We start from the raw sequence: 19,526 nt of genomic DNA on the forward strand, positions 1-19,526 counted from the left end.
TGCTGTAGAAAGGTCAGGGTCCTGCTCACAGGCATGTTGTCAGTCCTGATGTGTGTGTTTTTGAGTGCATGTTTGTCTTGTGAATGCATTTGAACAGAGCGCTGTCATTGCAGAACTCACTCAGTGTTTCCTAAATGGAAGCCCAAGGGATCGTTCATAGGACCTGGCTGTATTCGATCGCTATTGATCTAATTACTTTAAAATGCCTCTATTATGCCATTGTTAGGCTTTTTTTTGTTTTGGGAGTCTCCAATAATAGGTTTAGATGCATTCAAGGTAAAAAAAACATTTGATATCACCTCTTTTTCCACAATTCTATTAAAGAAAAGTCAAGCTGCCAATGTCCCTGCTCCTGCTTTTTGTCTGTATAAGAGGCTTGCATTAAAATACTGTAAATACATCTCCAATCTCCTCCTTAAGTTCCTCAGTTCGCACCTCAGTTTGCTTAGAGAAGCTGTCACTCGCAGCTGTCACACCATTTTATAGCATCAGAAAATTGTTTTTTGAGGAAAACATTTCAGCATTTTTCTTCATATAATGGACTGATATGGTGCCCCAATTTTGAACTTCCAAAATTCAGTTTAAATGCGGCTTTAAACGATCCCAAATGCAATTGTAAACGATCCCAGCCGAGAAAGAGCGGTCTTATCTAGCATAACGATCGGTTATTTTAATAAACATAAAACAATTTATATATTTTTTAATGCCAAATGCTTGTCTTGTCTTACTCTGCCTGGACTGTTTTTGTTTCAGTTCATGACAGTTAGGGTTTGTCGAAAAACTCCCATCTCATGTTCTCCCACAACTTCAAAATCGACCCCTATATCGCTGTTTTACCTCTTTGCATGTTCACTTTGCTAAAACTGTGTCTGTACTTCTGCAGCGATGTAGGATGATTTTAAAATGATTTTTGAAGTTGAAGGAGAAAATACGATTGGAGTTTTTCGACATACCCTAACTGTCTTGAGCCAGAATAAACGGAGTTCAGAGAGAGCAAGACAAGACGAGCGTTTGAGATTAAAAAGTATTTAAATTGTATTTTTTTTTAATGAAAATAACCGATTGTTTCATTAGATAAGACCCTTCTTCCTCAGCTGGGATCATTTACAACCGCATTTGGGATCGTTTAAGCCGCATTTAAACTGCATTTTGGAAGTTCAAACTCGGGGCACCATATCAGTCCATTATATGGAGAAAAATTCAGAAATGTTTTCCTCAAAAAACATAATTTCTTTACGGAAGAAAGAAAGACATGAACATCTTGGATGACAAGGAGGTGAGTACATTACATGTGAATCTTTGTTTTGGAAGTGGACTTCTCCTGTAATGGACACGTGCACGCAGTGGCCATTGTAAGTCTGTAAGAGCGCAAGTGCACATGAAGTGTTCCATTTGGGACAGGGCCTCAGTCTCTCTAAACCCCTCCTTTCTGTTAGCCTACTCTGCTCTGATTGGTCAGATGGCCCAGTCTCTTGTGACTGGTCTATTGCATAAAGCGCATGTCGGAAATGATAAACGTTTTCACATAGTTCTGTATTTTGAACGCTCAATAGAAAACATAAACATCTATTATTTAGCATACTTACAGGTTGTGATACAGTGGAGCCAGTTGATCTGAATAAACTGGCTACTGAGCCATCTTTCGAGAGGTAGCTTTTTGTGAATCCTGTGTTTAGAGAAGCAGTCGTCAGTAAAATGACGGTAAGTCTGAGGTATGGTGAAAAAAATGAACGATTATGTTGAAATGATTAGTTCAGTTCCAGAATAAAAATTTCCTGATAATTTACTCAGCCCCATGTCATCCAAGATGTTTTTCTTTCCTTAGCTGAAAAGAAATTAAGTTTTTTGAGGAAAACGTTCTAGGATTTCTCAGTATAGCAGACTTTAATGGGAGCCAACAAGTTGAAGTGCCAAATTGCAGTTTTTATGCAGCTTCAAAGGGCTCTACACGATCCCAGCTGAGGAATCAGGGTCTTATCTAGTGAAACGATTTGCCATTTTCTAAAACCTTTTTTACATTTTTACATTTTTATACTTTTTAACCACAAGTGCTTGTCTTGCACTAGCTCTGCGATGCGTGTCTGCGACTTCGCTTTATGTAATCACATTGCAAAGGTCACGTAGCGTTAGTACTCCTGTTCGAAAAGGTAGGGTAAAAAAACTCCATCTCATTTTCTTTTCCAACTTCAAAAATCTCAGCTGGGATTGTGTAAAGTCCTTTGCAAATTGCAATTTGGGCCTTCAACCCATTGGCTCTGTTGATTATGCAAATGTCTTACCTTGTAGCCATGGCAGAAGTGGGATTCGAATTCTTTCTTTTGGGAGACAGTAACTTTATTTGTCATGCACTTTTGGCTTTACAACATTTCATACAGCTACGTTACACTCTGCATGAAAGGCAATAGTCGAAATGGCATAATAGGGGTGTTTTCAGACCTGATCATTTGCTTTGTTCCAAAACAGGGAATTGAGTTGTTACAATGTTGCATTTTCTTCTTGGTTCAGTTCAGGATAACACTTTAAGGCATACCAAAATATGTTTATGCAAGTCACATGTGAGTAAAACTGCCCTCTCATTGGTCAGAGTACACTTGCTGCGTGCCAGGTGGTTTTTTGCCTCAATGAGCCAGGTGTGAAAACTCCCTTAAAATAGCACTGGGCACATTTGTAAAGCATTTCCCTTCTTTATCTAACCACCAGTGCTTGAATTAAACAGTACAGGAAGTCATTTCATGTTGTTTTGATGGTTGGGTCTCACGTTGCTCTATCCCATGTGCGCTGGCCAGTGGCTCCCACCACTCCGGCAGCCCCTTACCCCACAGCTTCAAGCTCACGTCCTCTCCAGAACCTTCCAGAGCCCACGCAGTCCCCCAAAGTAGCCAGGAGCCAGGGCCCAGCACTGATGCACACACACACAGCCGGCGTAGGAGGTCCGATGACAAACCGATCCCGGACGAGCCCCCAATTCAGTCCGAGTGTGGGTGAGTGTGTGGATGTGTGGAATGGGATGCATCTGCTGCTGTGATTGGTGTATTTAGGAGTTAATTGTTTAGGCCACTAAAAGCAACATTAAGACACTTCATATGAGCGTTATTTGTAGTTTAATTGAATTTACCATTTGCCATTACCACATACTCGAGAGGCCTCGAAATCTCTAGAGCGTGTAAAGCACTCAAGTAAGACTATGTCTAAAAAGAGTTGTATTGTAATTTCCTAATGCGAACAATTAGGTTGGGCCTTAGATTTGATTAAATTTAATCTTGCCCTCCAAGCTTGTGCCAGTGTGACTCATTAAGCGTCTGGTTTAAAAGGCCAGGAGAGACCAATCTATTCCGAGGCTGAATGTAGCCAGCAGCGAAGGTCTCTCACTTCTTTTTATCCATTTAATCTCTCCGCTGGCACAATTATCAGGCAATTCCAGTTTTCAAGGACGAAAAACTGTGTGCAATAGGTTACAGATCAAAGTGAATCTTTCCTCTATTGATCCGAGTATCACCAAGGCCTGGAAAGAACCGTCAGTAGATTAACAGGGCTTGATCGAAGTGAGACCTGTGTGAAATCAGCTCTGTAAATGTGCAGATGTAATATACTTGGCATGTGTCTCTTCTCATTATTGATCTGTACGCTGATGCCCGATCCCTGTGGATGGTACTGTTCCACACAGAAGATCAGTGTTTGCCCAGTGGACTCCAAACAGATCCTGGAGGAAAAACCGATTGAGCCACCTCTGCTTTTCTTTTAATATTCTAGTTCGGTTCCCCTCTTTCTAAAGAGTTGTGGTAGAGATCTTTTTTGGAACTTTTTATTTTTTTACAGTATGAAGTTGTTACTTGGGGAAAGATCTATCTATCTATCTATCTATCTATCTATCTATATATCGTTCTGTCATTCTATCTGTCCATCTGTCGTTCTAAAGCTCAATCATTCTATCTATCTATATATATATATATATATCTATCTATCATTCTATTGATCTATCTATCGTTCTATCATTCTATCGTTCTGTCTGTCTATCTATAGCTCAATCATTCGATATATTGTTCTGTCGTTCTGTCAATCTGTCTGTCTATCTATCATCTATCTATCTGTCTATGTAATGTTCTGTCTATCTATCTATCATTCTACTGTTCTATCTCTTTCATTCTATCGTTCTATCATTCTATCTATCGTTCTATGTATATCATTCGTTCATTCGTTCTATCGTTTATCGTTCTATCTATCTATCTATCTTTCGTTCTATATATTGTTCTGTCATTCTATCTATCCATCTATCGTTCTATAGCTATCGATCTGTCTGTCTATCATCTCTGTCTATGTAATGTTCTATCGCTCTATCTATCTATCATCTATCTATCTATCTACTGTTCTATCTGTCATTCTATCTATCTGTCTATCTATCTATCTATCGTTCTGTCTATCTATCTATCGTTCTATCGTTCTACTGTTCTATCTGTCATTCTATCATTCTATCTAACATTCTATTGTTCTATATCTATCGTTCGTTCATTCGTTCTATCGTTTATCGTTCTATCTATCTATCTGTCTATCTATCTATCTGTCTATCTATCGTTCTGTCATTCTATCTATCCGTCTGTCGTTATATAGCTCAATTCTATAGCTATCGATCTGTCTATCGATCTATCATCTGTCTATGTAATGTTCTATCGCTCTACCTATCTATCTATCTATCTATCTATCTATCTATCTATCTATCTATCTATCTATCTATCTATCTATCTATCTATCTATCTATCTATCTATCTATCTATCTATCTATCTATCTATCATTCTACTGTTCTATCCGTCATTCTATTGTTCTATCTATTTATCTATCGTTCTACTGTTCTATCTCTGTTATTCTATTGTTTTATCTATATCTATCATTCGTTCATTCGTTTTACCGTTTATCGTTCTGTCTATCTATCTATCTATCTATCGTTCTATAGCTCAATTCTATAGCTATCGATATGTCTGTCTGTCTATCTATCTATCATCTCTGTCTGTCTGTAATGTTCTATTGCTCTATCTATATATGTATCTGTCTGTCTATCTATCTATCATTCTATCTATATCTATCTATCTACATATCTATCTTTGTCTGTCTATCTAATGTTCTATCGCACTATCTGTCTATCTATCATTCTACTGTTCTATCTGTCATTCTAATGTTCTATTTATCTATCGTTCTACTGTTCTATCTCTGTCATTCTATCGTTCTATCTATCACTCTGTCGTTCTATCTATATCATTCGTTCATTTGTTCTATCGTTTATCGTTCTATCTATCTATCATTCTATATATTGTTCTGTCATTCTATCTATCCATCTATCGTTCTATAGCTCAATTCTATAGCTATCGATCTGTCTGTCTATCATCTCTGTCTATGTAATGTTCTGTCGCTCTGTCTATCTATCTATCATCTATCTATCTATCTACTGTTCTATCTGTCATTCTATCTATCTATCTATCTATCTATCGTTCTGTCGTTCTACTGTTCTATCTCTGTCATTCTATCATTCTATCTATAGTTCTATTGTTCTATATCTATTGTTCGTTCATTCGTTCTGTCGTTTATCATTCTATCTATCTATCTATCTATCTATCTATCTATCTATCTATCTATCGTTCTACTGTTCTATCTCTGTCATTCTATCATTCTATCTAACATTCTATTGTTCTATATCTATCGTTCGTTCATTCGTTCTATCGTTCTATCGTTCTATCATTTATCGTTCTATCTATCTATCTATCTATCTGTCTATCTATCGTTCTGTCATTCTATCTATCGTTCTATAGCTCAATTCTATAGCTATCGATCTGTCTATCGATCTATCATCTCTGTCTATGTAATGTTCTATCGCTCTACCTATCTATCTATCTATCATTCTACTGTTCTATCCGTCATTCTATCGTTCTATCTATTTATCTATCGTTCTACTGTTCTATCTCTGTTATTCTATCGTTTTATCTATATCTGTCATTCGTTCATTCGTTTTATCGTTATGTCTATCTATCTATCTGTCATTCTATATATTGTTCTGTCATTCTATCTATCCATCTATCGTTCTATAGCTCAATTCTATAGCTATCGATATGTCTGTCTGTCTATCTATCTATCATCTCTGTCTGTCTGTCTAACGTTCTATCGCTCTGTCTATCTATCTATCTATCTATCTATCTATCTATCATTCTACTGTTCTATCTGTCATTCTAATGTTCTATTTATCTATCGTTCTACTGTTCTATCTCTGTCATTCTATCGTTCTATCTATCATTCTATCGTTCTATCTATCATTCTATCGTTCTATCTATATATATCGTTCGTTCATTTGTTCTATCGTTTATCGTTCTATCTATCTATCGTTTATTGTTCTGTCATTCTATCTATCCATCTATCGTTCTATAGCTCAGTTGTTCTATGTATCTATCTATTTATATCTAATGTTCTATCTATCTATCTATCTATCTATATCGTTCTATTGTTCTATCTGTCATTCTATCTATTGTTCTATCTATAGTTTGATCTATTGTTCTATCTGTCTATCTTTCTATCGATCTATCTATCGATCTATTGTTCTTTCTATCATTCTGTCATTCTTTTGATCTATTTTAATTATGCTTCCCTACATCAGTTCAGTAAATAATGTTTTTGACCTAAAATGCAACTACCCCAGTTTGTGTTATTCTGTAATTATTATAATTCGACTCATTTGACAACAGTACACCTCTATGCTATGTCCACATTTAGTTGGCAAGTGTGTACCGAATGAATCTCTCTCTCAGGTCCATCACTCCACTAATGTCTGTGTTCAGTAAAAGTTTCCATTTAAACTCTTCTTAGATTGATGGTGTGGCTGAGCTGCTTTTCCCCGGCTTTTATGAAAGAAGCCTTGTAATGCAGTTAGCACCTCCTTTCCTTGTTTATTCCACCTCAGCCTTTATTTCACGTTACGTAACCCAGCCTCTAGACAAATCTTCCAATATCACTCACATTTATTGTGCCTGCTAATGAAGCTTTTTTCCCCGTTCGCAGCGCGCCTTGACACTATAAAGCGCTCGCCGTGTGAAAGCAGCTGCTAACTTTGTTCTCTGTTTCTTCTGCTGTCCTCGGCTTCTGTTACTCAGTGGAGCCGAGAGCTTGTTGTCTTTCCTTCTGAAGGCTCTAGCCGAGCGGTCCAGGTACATACACACACCCCCACTGTGTATGTTTGTGCTCACGCCGTTAGTGAACTTTCCCCTCCGACCCCTGACCTTTCTGTTCTCCTCACTGAGTGTAAATGTCTCAAGTTGAAATTCTCCCGCTGTGCCGCACCTTCCCTCCTCTCCTCGCTCACCGCAATGCTTTCTGTCAGACTCAGACATAGCCTGTAGTGCTCGTATCAACAGTTGCTCATAGACACGTACACCAGTAAAGGCCAATGGGTCACTAAGTGTGTTAAATCCACGGCGCTAGTGCCAGACAGCTGTGATGACATTGTCCAGCGCCTGCGGGCTTTGAGTTAGTTTTTATACGTCCTCTTCACTATTGCAGTTGTTTGGATTTTGGCTGCATTGCTCAGTTGTTATTTTTATCCGAGACAGAAAAACATAAAAGACGGCGTACATGTCTGAATGTGACCTTCTCACAATATTAATTAACTCACCTCCAGTATTTACACACTCGCTGAGTATTTTTAACTCTGCTGCAGATTGTATATGAGTAACCTTTACGTTTCGTCTATTATTTACAAGGACATTCTGGAAGTAATGAAGCTTTGCATGGAAATGTCTGTCATTGTTTTCCCTGTGGACGTCTGTCAGCCTGAGGCTGAGCCTGATTCTGGGTCTGTAATAGAGAGTTGAATAAAGCAGGTTTAACCTTAATATATACTAGTACATCTCAGGTTTTGTTTCAGATTTAGATATACATATTTGAGTGTTTGTGCGTTTGTGTATATATGAAGAGTTCAGATGCAAAAGCCTCTAAATCCATCTGATGTATTTCTTTAAAATTAGCATTTCTTTCTGGCTACTTTGTATAGGTTTCTATGTAAGTACTGGTACTTCTGATTGGCCTGAGGCGATTTGAAGTACAAGTATTTGATGGACGGATAATATGTGTCAGGAGCATTCACTCAGTATCATTATCTCATTTTTGACCGAGATGGCTTTTAGTTGGTTTTGCATCTGAACTCTTCATATACAGTTTACTTGGATATTTATTTAATTATTTATTGCATTCAAGTGGTATTTCATTTATTAACTTAAAAAAATGTAAAAGTTATTGCTACTCTTGTTTTTGTAATTTAAATTTTTTATTTTGGTATATATTAAGCTACTTAGAAACATTGTTATTATTTTCTTATTATATATTAATTATATATTACCTGCATTATTGTTATTGTTTGTATATTATTAATATAATTATTATATATTTGCATTTTCATTTTATGCATATTTCATTTCATTTCTTTTTTAAATGTATACACACACGCACATACATATTTATATATTTCTTAAAAAAGAACTCTTATACTCATTTGTTTATTTTTTTGTTTTGTTTAAGATATTTAACTTGACAGTACTGTGTTTTTGGCCATTTACCATGGTAATGCCATGTTTTTTTTTTCTGTTTTTTTTTTTTTTTTTGCATTGACATCAATACTGTGTGTATTGTGTGTACCGGTGGTATACTGTGTGTGTTTTTTTTTTTTTTTTTTTTTTAGAAATTTACTATAGTAATACCATGCTTTTTGGACATGATACCATGGTAATACCATGTTTATAAACATTTACCATAGTAATACCATGCTTTTTGGACATGATACCATAGTAATACTATGTTTTTTTAGACATTTACCATAGTAATAACATGCTTATTGGACATACCATGGTAATACCATGTTTTTAAACATTTACCATAGTAATACCATGCTTTTTGGACATGATACCATGCCAATACTATGTTTTTAGACATTTACCATATTAATACCATGCTTATTGGACATGATACCATGGTAATTCCATGTTTTTAGACATTTACCATAGCAATACCATGCTTATTGGACATGATACCATGGTAATTCCATGTTTTTAGACATTTACCATAGCAATACCATGCTTATTGGACATGATACCATGGTCATACCATGTTTTTTTAGACATTTACCATAGTGATAGCATGCTTATTGGACATGATACCATGGTCATACCATGTTTTTTTAGACATTTACCATAGTGATGGCATGCTTATTGGACATGATACTATGGTAATACTATGTTTTTTAGACATTTACCATAGTAATAACATGCTTATTGGACATGCCATGGTAATACCATGTTTTTAAACATTTACCATAGTAATACCATGCTTTTTGGACATGATACCATGGCAATACTATGTTTTTTAGACATTTACCATATTAATACCATGCTTATTGGACATGATACCATGGTAATTCCATGTTTTTAGACATTTACCATAGCAATACCATGCTTATTGGACATGATACCATGGTCATACCCTGTTTTTAGACACTTACCATAGTAATACCATGCTTATTGGACATGATACCATGGTCATACCATGTTCTTTAGATATTTACCATAGTAATACCATGCTTATTGGACATGATACCATGGTAATTCCATGTTTTTAGACATTTATCATAGTAATACCATGCTTATTGGACATGAGACCATGGTCATGCCATGTTTTTTAGATATTTAGCGTAGTAATACCATGCTTATTGGACATGAGACCATGGTAATACCATATATTTTTTTAGACATTTACCATGGTAATGTTTTTTTTTGTGTGTGTGTAATGTTTTTGTCCATCATGGTAATATGTGTTTACTATTTAACTTGTACTAACTTGTAACTTGTACATTACCATTCACCATGGTAATGCCGTGGGTTTTCTTTGTCCTACCATAGTAATGCATTGTTTTGTTTTTTTAACATCAATACTGTGATTCACTGTAGTATACTGTGTTTTTTTAGACATTTACTACAATAATACCTTGTTTTTAACATACAGCATCATAGTATAACAGTCAATTTTATTTTATTTTTATAGATTGCCAGGGATTGCTAGATCAATGTCATGCTCCAGATACTGTTGACATATTTAATATGTGATTTTTTTTTTTTTTTTTTTTTTTTTCTGTAGTTCAGGTTTAGTTCTAGCCTGTGTGCGTATTTGTGCATGCATGCTGTCTGACAGCTATATAGCATGCTGCCAGTAACTCTCACTGCGTGACACACACACACACACCGCGTTTAGCATCAAGGTCACATTGCCCCGTCACCATCTCTCCCTGTCCTCCTCTTCAGCCAATGAAAGAATGTGTGACAAACACTCGTGAGAAACGTTAGCATTCCCTTGTAGTGTAGCGTCCAGTGTGATACTGTGATTAACGTGACTGTACACTGACCTGCAGCATCTTACACCTCTTCTGTCCTGCTTCACACGTGCTGAAACCGACCCTCCATCATCCTCAGTGTTTGACCAGCAGCATGAGTGACCTGTTCTCCCCTCACTCCTGACCTCAGCGCTGGGCTTCACAGCATCTCCGGCCTGCGATTATAATCCATGTCCGGCTCTGTGTGTCCCCGCAGGCAGCTGTACGCGGCGGAGACGTCCTGTCGGCTGCAGGACAGAGGACGGGACAAGCTGAAGGATGGAGGTCTGCAGCCAAACATGTCTAAAGAAGAATATATGAAGATGATGATGCCCGAAAGCCCTCCTGGAGAAAGCAGCCACAGGAAGGTACGTGTGTTCTTATGCAGGATAGTGTTATATTACACATACTACAGTACATACTTACATAATCTTTACTAAATTCAGATACTATGCTACTTTCAAACATACTATGGTACTAAAATTCTGTTTACTGAATATACTTCTGTATACTAAACATCTGTTTACATGCTACTTTAAGAATACCATGGAAGTATGTTTGGACTTTTTTTAGGAAGTGCTTATAGCAATAATAGAAAATAGCAGTATTCCTTAGGAGGTACTTGAAGCGTTCCAATTGGATCGCGTATCGCGAATCATTTGATTCAGATCGGGAACTCAAATCGCGAGTCAGACTTTGGAGCGGGTTCGCAAATCATTTGATTTACCCTACGTCCCAATGTGCATAATATCCATCCTATCTGCCCTAAATAGTATTGAAAATTACTACTATCACATAGAATTTAGGATGGATAGTATGCACATTGGGATGCAGGCAAAGATCGAAACTTCGGAGGAGGTTCACAAATCATTTTGCGTATTAAATGATTTGCGATCCGCGCTGTCCTGATCTGAAATAGTGGTTCACGAATCATTTTTCAGATCGGGACTTCGGACCGCGGATCGCGAATCATGTGATTTAGATCGAAACTTCAGAGCGGGTTTATGAATCTTTTGATTCAGATCGGGAGTTCTGAGCGCAGATCGCGATTCATTTGATTTAGATCGGATCTTCAAAACAGCTTTGCGAATCATTTCGCAAATCAAGTTATTCGCTTCGAGTACTGATCTGAAATGATGGTTCGCGAATCATAATTCGGTTCGGGACTCATTTAAATCATTTGATTTAGATCGAAACTTCGGAGCGGGTTCGCAAATCTTTTGATTCACATCGGAAACAGTTTTAAGACAGTTTACCATAGTAATACCATAGTGTTTTAGATATGTAGCTTGAAAGTATTATGTTTTTGGACATACAATACAATGATTTTTAAACATGATACCGTTTTTAGACATTTACCATGGGGATAACTTTCCATAATATGTATTGTTTTTTTTATTTCACTGTGTACCATGGTAATGCCTTGTTTTTGTTTGTTTGTTTTAAAGTGAGCATAGTAATACCATGTTTTTTGGAGATATATGGTGGTAAAATAGTTTTTAAGACAATTACCATGGTAATACAAATGTGTGTACCTTGATAGTCCTGTTTTGTTGGATACTTTTCATGGTAATACCATGTTTTGTTTTTTGTTTATGCGTTTGGAAATGGACCATGATAATATACCATGTTTTCTAAAGATGTACAATGGTAAAACTATGTTGTTAAGGCAAGTACCATGGTAATACCATAGTATTTTAGATATGTACCTTGACAATACTACTCTAAAGTAATACTTTCTTTGTGTTTTTTAGACATTTACCATAGTAATACCATGATTTTTGAACATGATACCATGGTAATACCATGTTTTTTAGACATTTACCATGTTTTTTTTTTTTTAACATAGTTTTATCATCAAATATCTTCAAAAACATGATATTACCATGATACACAGTGAAAATCATGTCTGTAGGCAAATACCATGGTGTTTTGGATTTGTACCTCACCATAGTGTTCTTGGACATTTACCATGGTAATGCCATGTTTTTGTCATACCATAATAATGCATTGATTTTTTTCAACACCAGTACTGTGGTTCACTTTGGTATACTGCGTTTTTTTTTAGACATTTACCGTAGTAATACCATGTTTTTAACGCGCAGCATCATAGTATAATGCTTTTTGACGTAATAACAGTACCATACCATTATAGTAATAATGGGTATTTATTGTAATTTTTGGACATGTACTATCAAAGTACCATGGTTGTCTTGGAGTACCTTGTTAAATATTGTATGAATATGGTGATTATGCCATACCATTTAATTAAGTTCACATGCACTTTCTGCTGTCAAATAATGCTTTTTTCCATTAGCTGTGATTAGTATGTGAATGTGAGAGCTGCACACACACACACACACACACACACACACACTCTGTAGTGGTGATAACCTCAGTGTGTGGAGTGAACGAGGGCTGAACAAACATGCGTGTGTTATCAGCCAGAGACACGATAACACGCATCTCACTCCGGACAGATTCTGTTTGGCTAATCTGATTGCCGAGCTCTCGCTGCGTCTGCGTTCCCTTCATGTTCTGGATTAACGGGAGGAAGTTGTTGGCGGAGCGTCTGTTTCTCTGAAGTCTCCTCTGCTCCTGGAGACCGTCTTAATTGCGTTTGGAGTTCCCGGGTCTCTCCCATCGCCCGTTATCTGCCGGGAACAGCCAGAGTAGATGCACAATGCCCTATTTTTAGCAGTCTGTGTGGTGTTGCAGTGCTCTCAGCAGCAGACGGGTCATTGTGCTCTCATATTGTGCTTCAGACCGTCCCATTCGGTTCCGCTGACAGCATGATATCATATACGTTACACCTCGGGCGCTGACCACTATCTGTGCCCTGTTCTTGTGCTTACACCTCAACTGTCTGAGAATCTGCACTTCTCTAACATCTCTCTTTTTGCAAGTAGTTGCTAGGGTGTTGCTATGCAGTTGTTAGGATGGTTTCTAATTGGCCAACTGAAAGTTTCTGATATTCTAGTCTCTGCTTTTTTGGGTCTCTCGTTTAATGTTTTTTTTTTTTATTATTATTTTTTAAATACATTAAAAAATTGCCGTTATATTCTCTCTAGCCTCTAAATTGATAGCTGTCATAATTGCATACATAATGATTATAAATAATTATAAATATTAATATAAATATTATGCATTAATATTATTTTTAATTAATAATAATTAATGTACTATTGCAGTAATCAATTTGAAAATAAAAACAATCAAAATTAAATCTTACTAAAAAATGAAATATTTTATATGTTTACCTGCATGCTGTGTTTTAGTATGCTTTATATACTATTTTTGTTATTAAAATATTTTAAAATAATTTAATTTCTTAAATGCAAAGTATTAATATTTTAAATGAGCTTTTTACATTTTTAGTGATTTTGTTATGTACTTTTAGCAATTTTATTATTTTTTGTTTAACTTTACTATTTAGGTTTAATTTATTTGTATTTTAGTTTTAGCTCAGTTTTAATTTTTATGTATTTCCAGTTTTATTATTTTAGTGCTTCAAACTAAATTTATTTCATTTAGTTGTCAAGGGAACATTTCTAATTATTGTTTAGTTGAAATTTTTTATTTAATATTTAGGTTTTATTTTATTTTAATCTATATTTAAATTAACAAAAGTGTTTGTAAATGTTTTTTTTTGTTTGTTTTAAAAGTTAATTTAAATTAATTTAAATTTTCTTTGTTTAACTTTACTATTTATGTTTAATTTGTTTGTATTTCAGTTTTAGCTCAGTTTTAATTTGTATTTATTTCCAGTTTTATTATTTTAGTGCTTCAAACTAAATTTGTTTCAGTTAGTTGCCAAGTCAACATTTCTAATTATTGTTTAGTTAAAATTTTTGATCTATTTTTTTTTTTTTTTAGATTTAGTTAAATTTAAATTATTGAAATATTAACTTAATATTAATCTTCAAGTAAATATTTTAGGGATTCTAATGCTTAATTATAAACCATTCAATAACATAAAAATACATTTTATAAAACGGATAGTTCCGGTCCTTGATTCTGATTGGTTGAGCCGTGTTCTAAATTACTCTACAAACGTACAACTTTGTTTACGTTTGTGTGTTGCTCAGCAACCACTTTGTTGCAACCTCAACAGTTTTTGAGGAACTACATTGTTTGGCGGAAGAATAATGTTTTTATTAATATCATTACACTTTATTTGCTCTGTTTTATTTTGTAAAACCGTGGTTACCCCCTTAGATGTTATAAATTCACTGTAAACTGTAAAAACCTAAGTTTATTTTGTACATAGGAAAGCAACTGTCTGAGGTTTTTTTGTTTTAAAGGCCACTTGGCCCCTCAGAGACAGACCTGCCATTGTGGAGCGTGAGCCGTAATGGAAAACGCTGTCAATCTGGCTTTTCTTTCTCAGTGGAAATTCCAGAGAGCAGGAGAAGTGAGCGTAGACCTGCTGTCCTGTTAAGATACAGGGAAGGTGACGGCTTGGGTTTTATTTGATTCTGTCCTTTGGTTTTACTTGAACAGTCAAGTGAGGATCAGAGTTAATTCAGATGATAAAACAGGTGTAGAAAGACCGTCACTATTTAAAATCTTGATTCTGTTCTTGTTGATTAAATGTTCTTGTTTAAAACATTCAATGCATGGATGAAAATAGTGCTGCTACACATATCAGATTTTTTTTTTAAATTTATTTATCTGGTATATATACATTTATTAGTCAAAAATTTGGAGTAATTAAGATTATTTAATGTTTTCGATTTCTCTGTTGCTCACCAAAGCTACTTTTATTTGATTACAAATGCAGTAAATAGTTTGAAATAATATTAGAACTTAAAATAACTTTTTCTATTAGAATATATTTTAAAATGCAATTTAAAATGTTCACAGCAAGGTTATCATCAATAACTAAAGCTATTAAATACATTTTTGTTAATTGAAATGAAGCTGAAATAAAATATATATTAGATGAAAAACTTTAATAACTTTCAAATAAACTTTGAAATGTTGACTTGGCTACTAAATGAAATAAGTTTAGCTTGAAGTACTAAAATATAAATTATAACAGAAAATAAACTAAAACTAAAACTCTACTAATAATACATTTGAAATATTATTTAAAAATTAACTAAATAAAAATGACAAAAGTATGTAACAAAATACTACAATTTAAATTTTTAATTTAATCTGGAAATATAAAAATAAAAGCTGTAACTAAAAATATAAGAGTATAAAAAATAATATGTGGATGGTTACTGGTCACACAACATAAAAATATTTGATCTTTTTTAGTTTTTTTTTTTTTTTTTTTTTTTTAATGACTAATTCTTAATATTTAGGACTTAATATTGTTATAATTAATATTGTTACTTTAATTGATATTAATTGTATGATATTAGTTTTAATATTTGTTTATTTATATTTATTAATTATTTTATTAATAATAATAATAATAATAATAATAATTATAATATATAAATAAATATAAATTTAAAATGTTTATTCAGGATTATTTCTATGATGTCTCAGTTATCATTTCATGACCTTATTGTTGTCTTGCCGTTGTTTTATTTTGAGGAAAAAATGTTGATGAACATTTTTCATCATAGATTTAGTTAACGAAATTAACACTACATACAGTTATGATTATCACTTGAAAGGAATATAAAATTAATTTTTCTCATTGCAGGACTATTAAATCTAGCAAAAAAAAACAACACTAACAAAGAAGCATTAAAGGAGTACCCAAGAAACCAGGGACAAGGATATCAGAGACTTTATCAGAATATCAAAAACATTAAAAAAAACTCTGATTTTTCTTTTTTTTTTCCAAATCCTTCTAAGTGAGTTCTGTAATAGACTGACTTTATTTGTAGTGACATTACACACTAGCCTTACTAAAGCCTGCTCTTGTTTTATTTTTATGGGAGCTGCTTCTCAAATCCCATTTGATGCGAGAGGACCAGACCGGATCTAGTTTTATAAAGTTGTGTGTGTGTAAGAGGCCAGAGAGAGAGAGAGCTCATTGAGACTGGTTCATGGTTGAGCGATGGGATTTGAGTGGGATTCTGGTCTAAAGGAAGTGAAAACAGAGGGCGGCTTTGAGCCCGGAGGCTTTTAGCTCGGCTGAATCCCGTGTGCCATGACGTCTGCTTTCCCTGCAGTGATGGCAATTCAGCAAACTGACGTTTTTGATCAAGTTTCAAATAGTGGAAGACGTATTGTGTGCTATAAATAAAATCAACAGGATCAAGCAGCTCCGCCTGGGAATGAACTAACTTCCTCTGGCTCACGCTCTGAATGGAAAACATATACAATGTATCTAAATAGCTTTGGCACGGTTTGACTCATGGGTACGTTTTTAACTTTGTTCTCATGTTGTTTGAGAGATATTTTTGATATGTAAGACTATAAGTCTGTTCCAAAACCTAGTGAGCTTCCTATCTTGAGGCAGTGTGTAATTAGAATTTTTAAATGTTTTAAAAGAAGTCTCTTCTGCTCACCAAGGGTGTGTTTATTTGTTCAAAAATACAGTAAAATTGTGAAATATATTTTTATAATTTAAAATAAGTTTTCTATGTGAATATATTTTAAATTCTAATTTATTCCTGTAACGCAAAGCTGAATTTTCAGCATCATTACTCCAGTCTTCAGTGTCTATCCTTTTATCTGTCGTTCTTCTATCTATCGCTCTATCTATCTATCTATCTATCTATCTATCTATCTATCTGTCTGTCATTCTGTCTATCCTTCTATCTTCTATCGCTCTATATATCGTTCTATCTGTTGTTCTGTCTATCTATCTATATCTGTCATTCTGTCTGTCTATCATTCTCTCTATCACTATCTATCGTCTATCCATCTATCTATCTATCTATCTATCTATCTATCTATCTATCTATCTATCTATCTATCTACCTATGTGTCATTTTATCTATCTATCTATCTATCTATCTATCTATCTATCTATCTATCTATCTATCTATCTATCTATGTGTCGTTCTGTCTGTCTATCTATCTGTCTATCTATCTATCTATCTATCTATCTATCTGTCTGTCATTCTGTCTATCCTTCTATCTTCTATCGCTCTATATATCGTTCTATCTGTTGTTCTGTCTATCTATCTATATCTGTCATTCTGTCTGTCTATCATTCTCTCTATCACTATCTATCGTCTATCCATCTATCTATCTATCTATCTATCTATCTATCTATCTACCTATGTGTCATTTTATCTATCTATCTATCTATCTATCTATCTATCTATCTATCTATCTATCTATGTGTCGTTCTGTCTGTCTATCTATCTATCTATCATTCTATCAATCGTTCTATCCTTCTGTTTATCCTCTCTCTATTGCTCAGTTTATCATTCTGTCTTTTGTTCTATCTATCATTCTATCTATTGTTGTATCTAACATTCTATCTATCGTTCTGTCTATCTATCTATCCTTCTGTCTGTCGCTCTATCCATCGGTCTGTCTATTGCTCTGTCGTTCTGTCTGTCATTCTATCTATCATTCTGTTTATCTATCGTTCTGTCACACCTATTTATCTAGCTAGCTGTCTATTATTCTGTCTATCTATTTTATTGCTTTATCTATCCTTCTGTCTTTTGTTCTGTTTATCATTCTCTGCATAGTTCTGTCTATCTATCCTATCTATTCTTGTATCGCTCTGTCTATCACTCTGTCTATCCTTGTATTGTTCTGTCTTTCATTCTATTTATCATTTTATCTATAGTTCTGTCTATCCTATCTATCCTTCTATCACTCTATCTATTGCTCTGTCTGTCGCTTTGTCTATCGCTCTGTCTATCGCTCTGTCTATCCTTCTATTTTTCTGTCTTTCATTCTATTTATCATTTTATCTGTATATTATCTATATATTATATTATATTATATTATCTATATATCACTCTATCACTTTGTCTATCTATCTATCTATCATCTGTCTGTCTATCTGTCTATCTATCCTTCTATCTTCTAGCGCTGTCTATCCTTCTATCTATTGTTCTGTCATTCTATCTGTCTGTTGTTCTGTCTCTATATCATTTTCTTTATCACTCTATCGTTCTGTCTGTCTGTCCTTCTATCTATCGTTTTGTCTGTCGTTCTGTTGCTCTATCTATCTATCTATCTATCTATCTATCTATCTATGTCATTCTATCGTTTTGTCTATCATTCTGTCTTCTATTGCTCTATCTATCGTTCTGTCTATCTGTCTGTCTATCCTTCTTTCTTCTATTGCTCTATATATTGTTCTGTCTATGTATCTATCATCTATCTGACGTTCTGTCTATTCTTCTATCTGTCGTTCTTCTATCTATTGCTCTATCTATCGTTGTATCATTCTCTCTATCTTTTTGTCTATCCTTCTATTGCTCTATCTGTTGCTCTGTCTATCGCTCTATCTATTGTTCTATCTATCCTTCTAGCTCTGTCTGTCTGTCCATCAATTTACAGAACTGTAAGGACTATAAAATGTATACAAACCTTTATTTCACTAAAGAAGTGCAAATCAGTGGCGCTGAGAACCACTCTCTCCTGCTGAGGACTCATAAAGCCTGTGCTCTGACTGTAACTCAGCAGCTGGGTTGTTTCGTCAGAGACAGGCTCAACCCAGTGTTTGGGTAGAAAAAAATAACCCAGCGTTACTAGCAACTTAGTTACAGAAAAACTATCCAGAACCTGGGTAAAAAATATCAAAAATAACCCAATAAAATGACCCAACAGGCTGAACCCAGAATTTGGGTTAAAAAAATAACCCAGCATTTTTTTTTTTGAGTGTAGTATGTAGTGGATAGTGAACATGTGACTCTGTTTGATGCACAGGCCCCGGGGCCACACTTACCCTTCTCATCCAGCTGACCAAATACGGCTCTACTTTAGTAAAGAGCGGAAGAATAGCAACACTCTCTCTCTGTTCCTCAGCAGTGCAGATAAAGAACAGGCTTTATTTATAACATCCTGCTGTTTAACGACACAAGACAGTGAGGATTTTCCATTCGCACAGTCCAAAACAAACCTACTAACTGCGTCCTGCTGGGATAGATAGAAAAACACTGGGACTGTACTGGCACTTTGATTGCGCCTATGTGTTTTATTTGGAATAAAATAAATGAAAATCTCAGTTTTCTGGTATTAAGACTAACTATTTGTGAA

The 19,526-nt window shown here is 34.8% G+C and overlaps 1 protein-coding gene across 4 annotated transcripts in view; it reads left to right on the forward strand.

Annotated features, from left to right (window-relative positions):
* Positions 1-19,526, forward strand: part of LOC127175709 (signal-induced proliferation-associated 1-like protein 2) — a 176,404-nt gene that overhangs the window by 140,974 nt on the left and 15,904 nt on the right. For 2 of the 4 annotated variants that reach the window (XM_051126960.1, XM_051126961.1), the window contains exons 15-17: positions 2,787-2,981; positions 7,126-7,179; positions 10,603-10,753. In XM_051126960.1, the coding sequence (XP_050982917.1) occupies positions 2,787-2,981; positions 7,126-7,179; positions 10,603-10,753 (400 nt within the window). The remainder of the gene's footprint in view (positions 1-2,786; positions 2,982-7,125; positions 7,180-10,602; positions 10,754-19,526) is intronic. The other 2 variants (XM_051126962.1, XM_051126963.1) reach the window with 2 other exon arrangements.

The sequence above is a fragment of the Labeo rohita genome, chromosome 13 (assembly GCF_022985175.1).
Source record: "Labeo rohita strain BAU-BD-2019 chromosome 13, IGBB_LRoh.1.0, whole genome shotgun sequence".
In the NCBI taxonomy this organism is placed as follows: domain Eukaryota; kingdom Metazoa; phylum Chordata; class Actinopteri; order Cypriniformes; family Cyprinidae; genus Labeo; species Labeo rohita.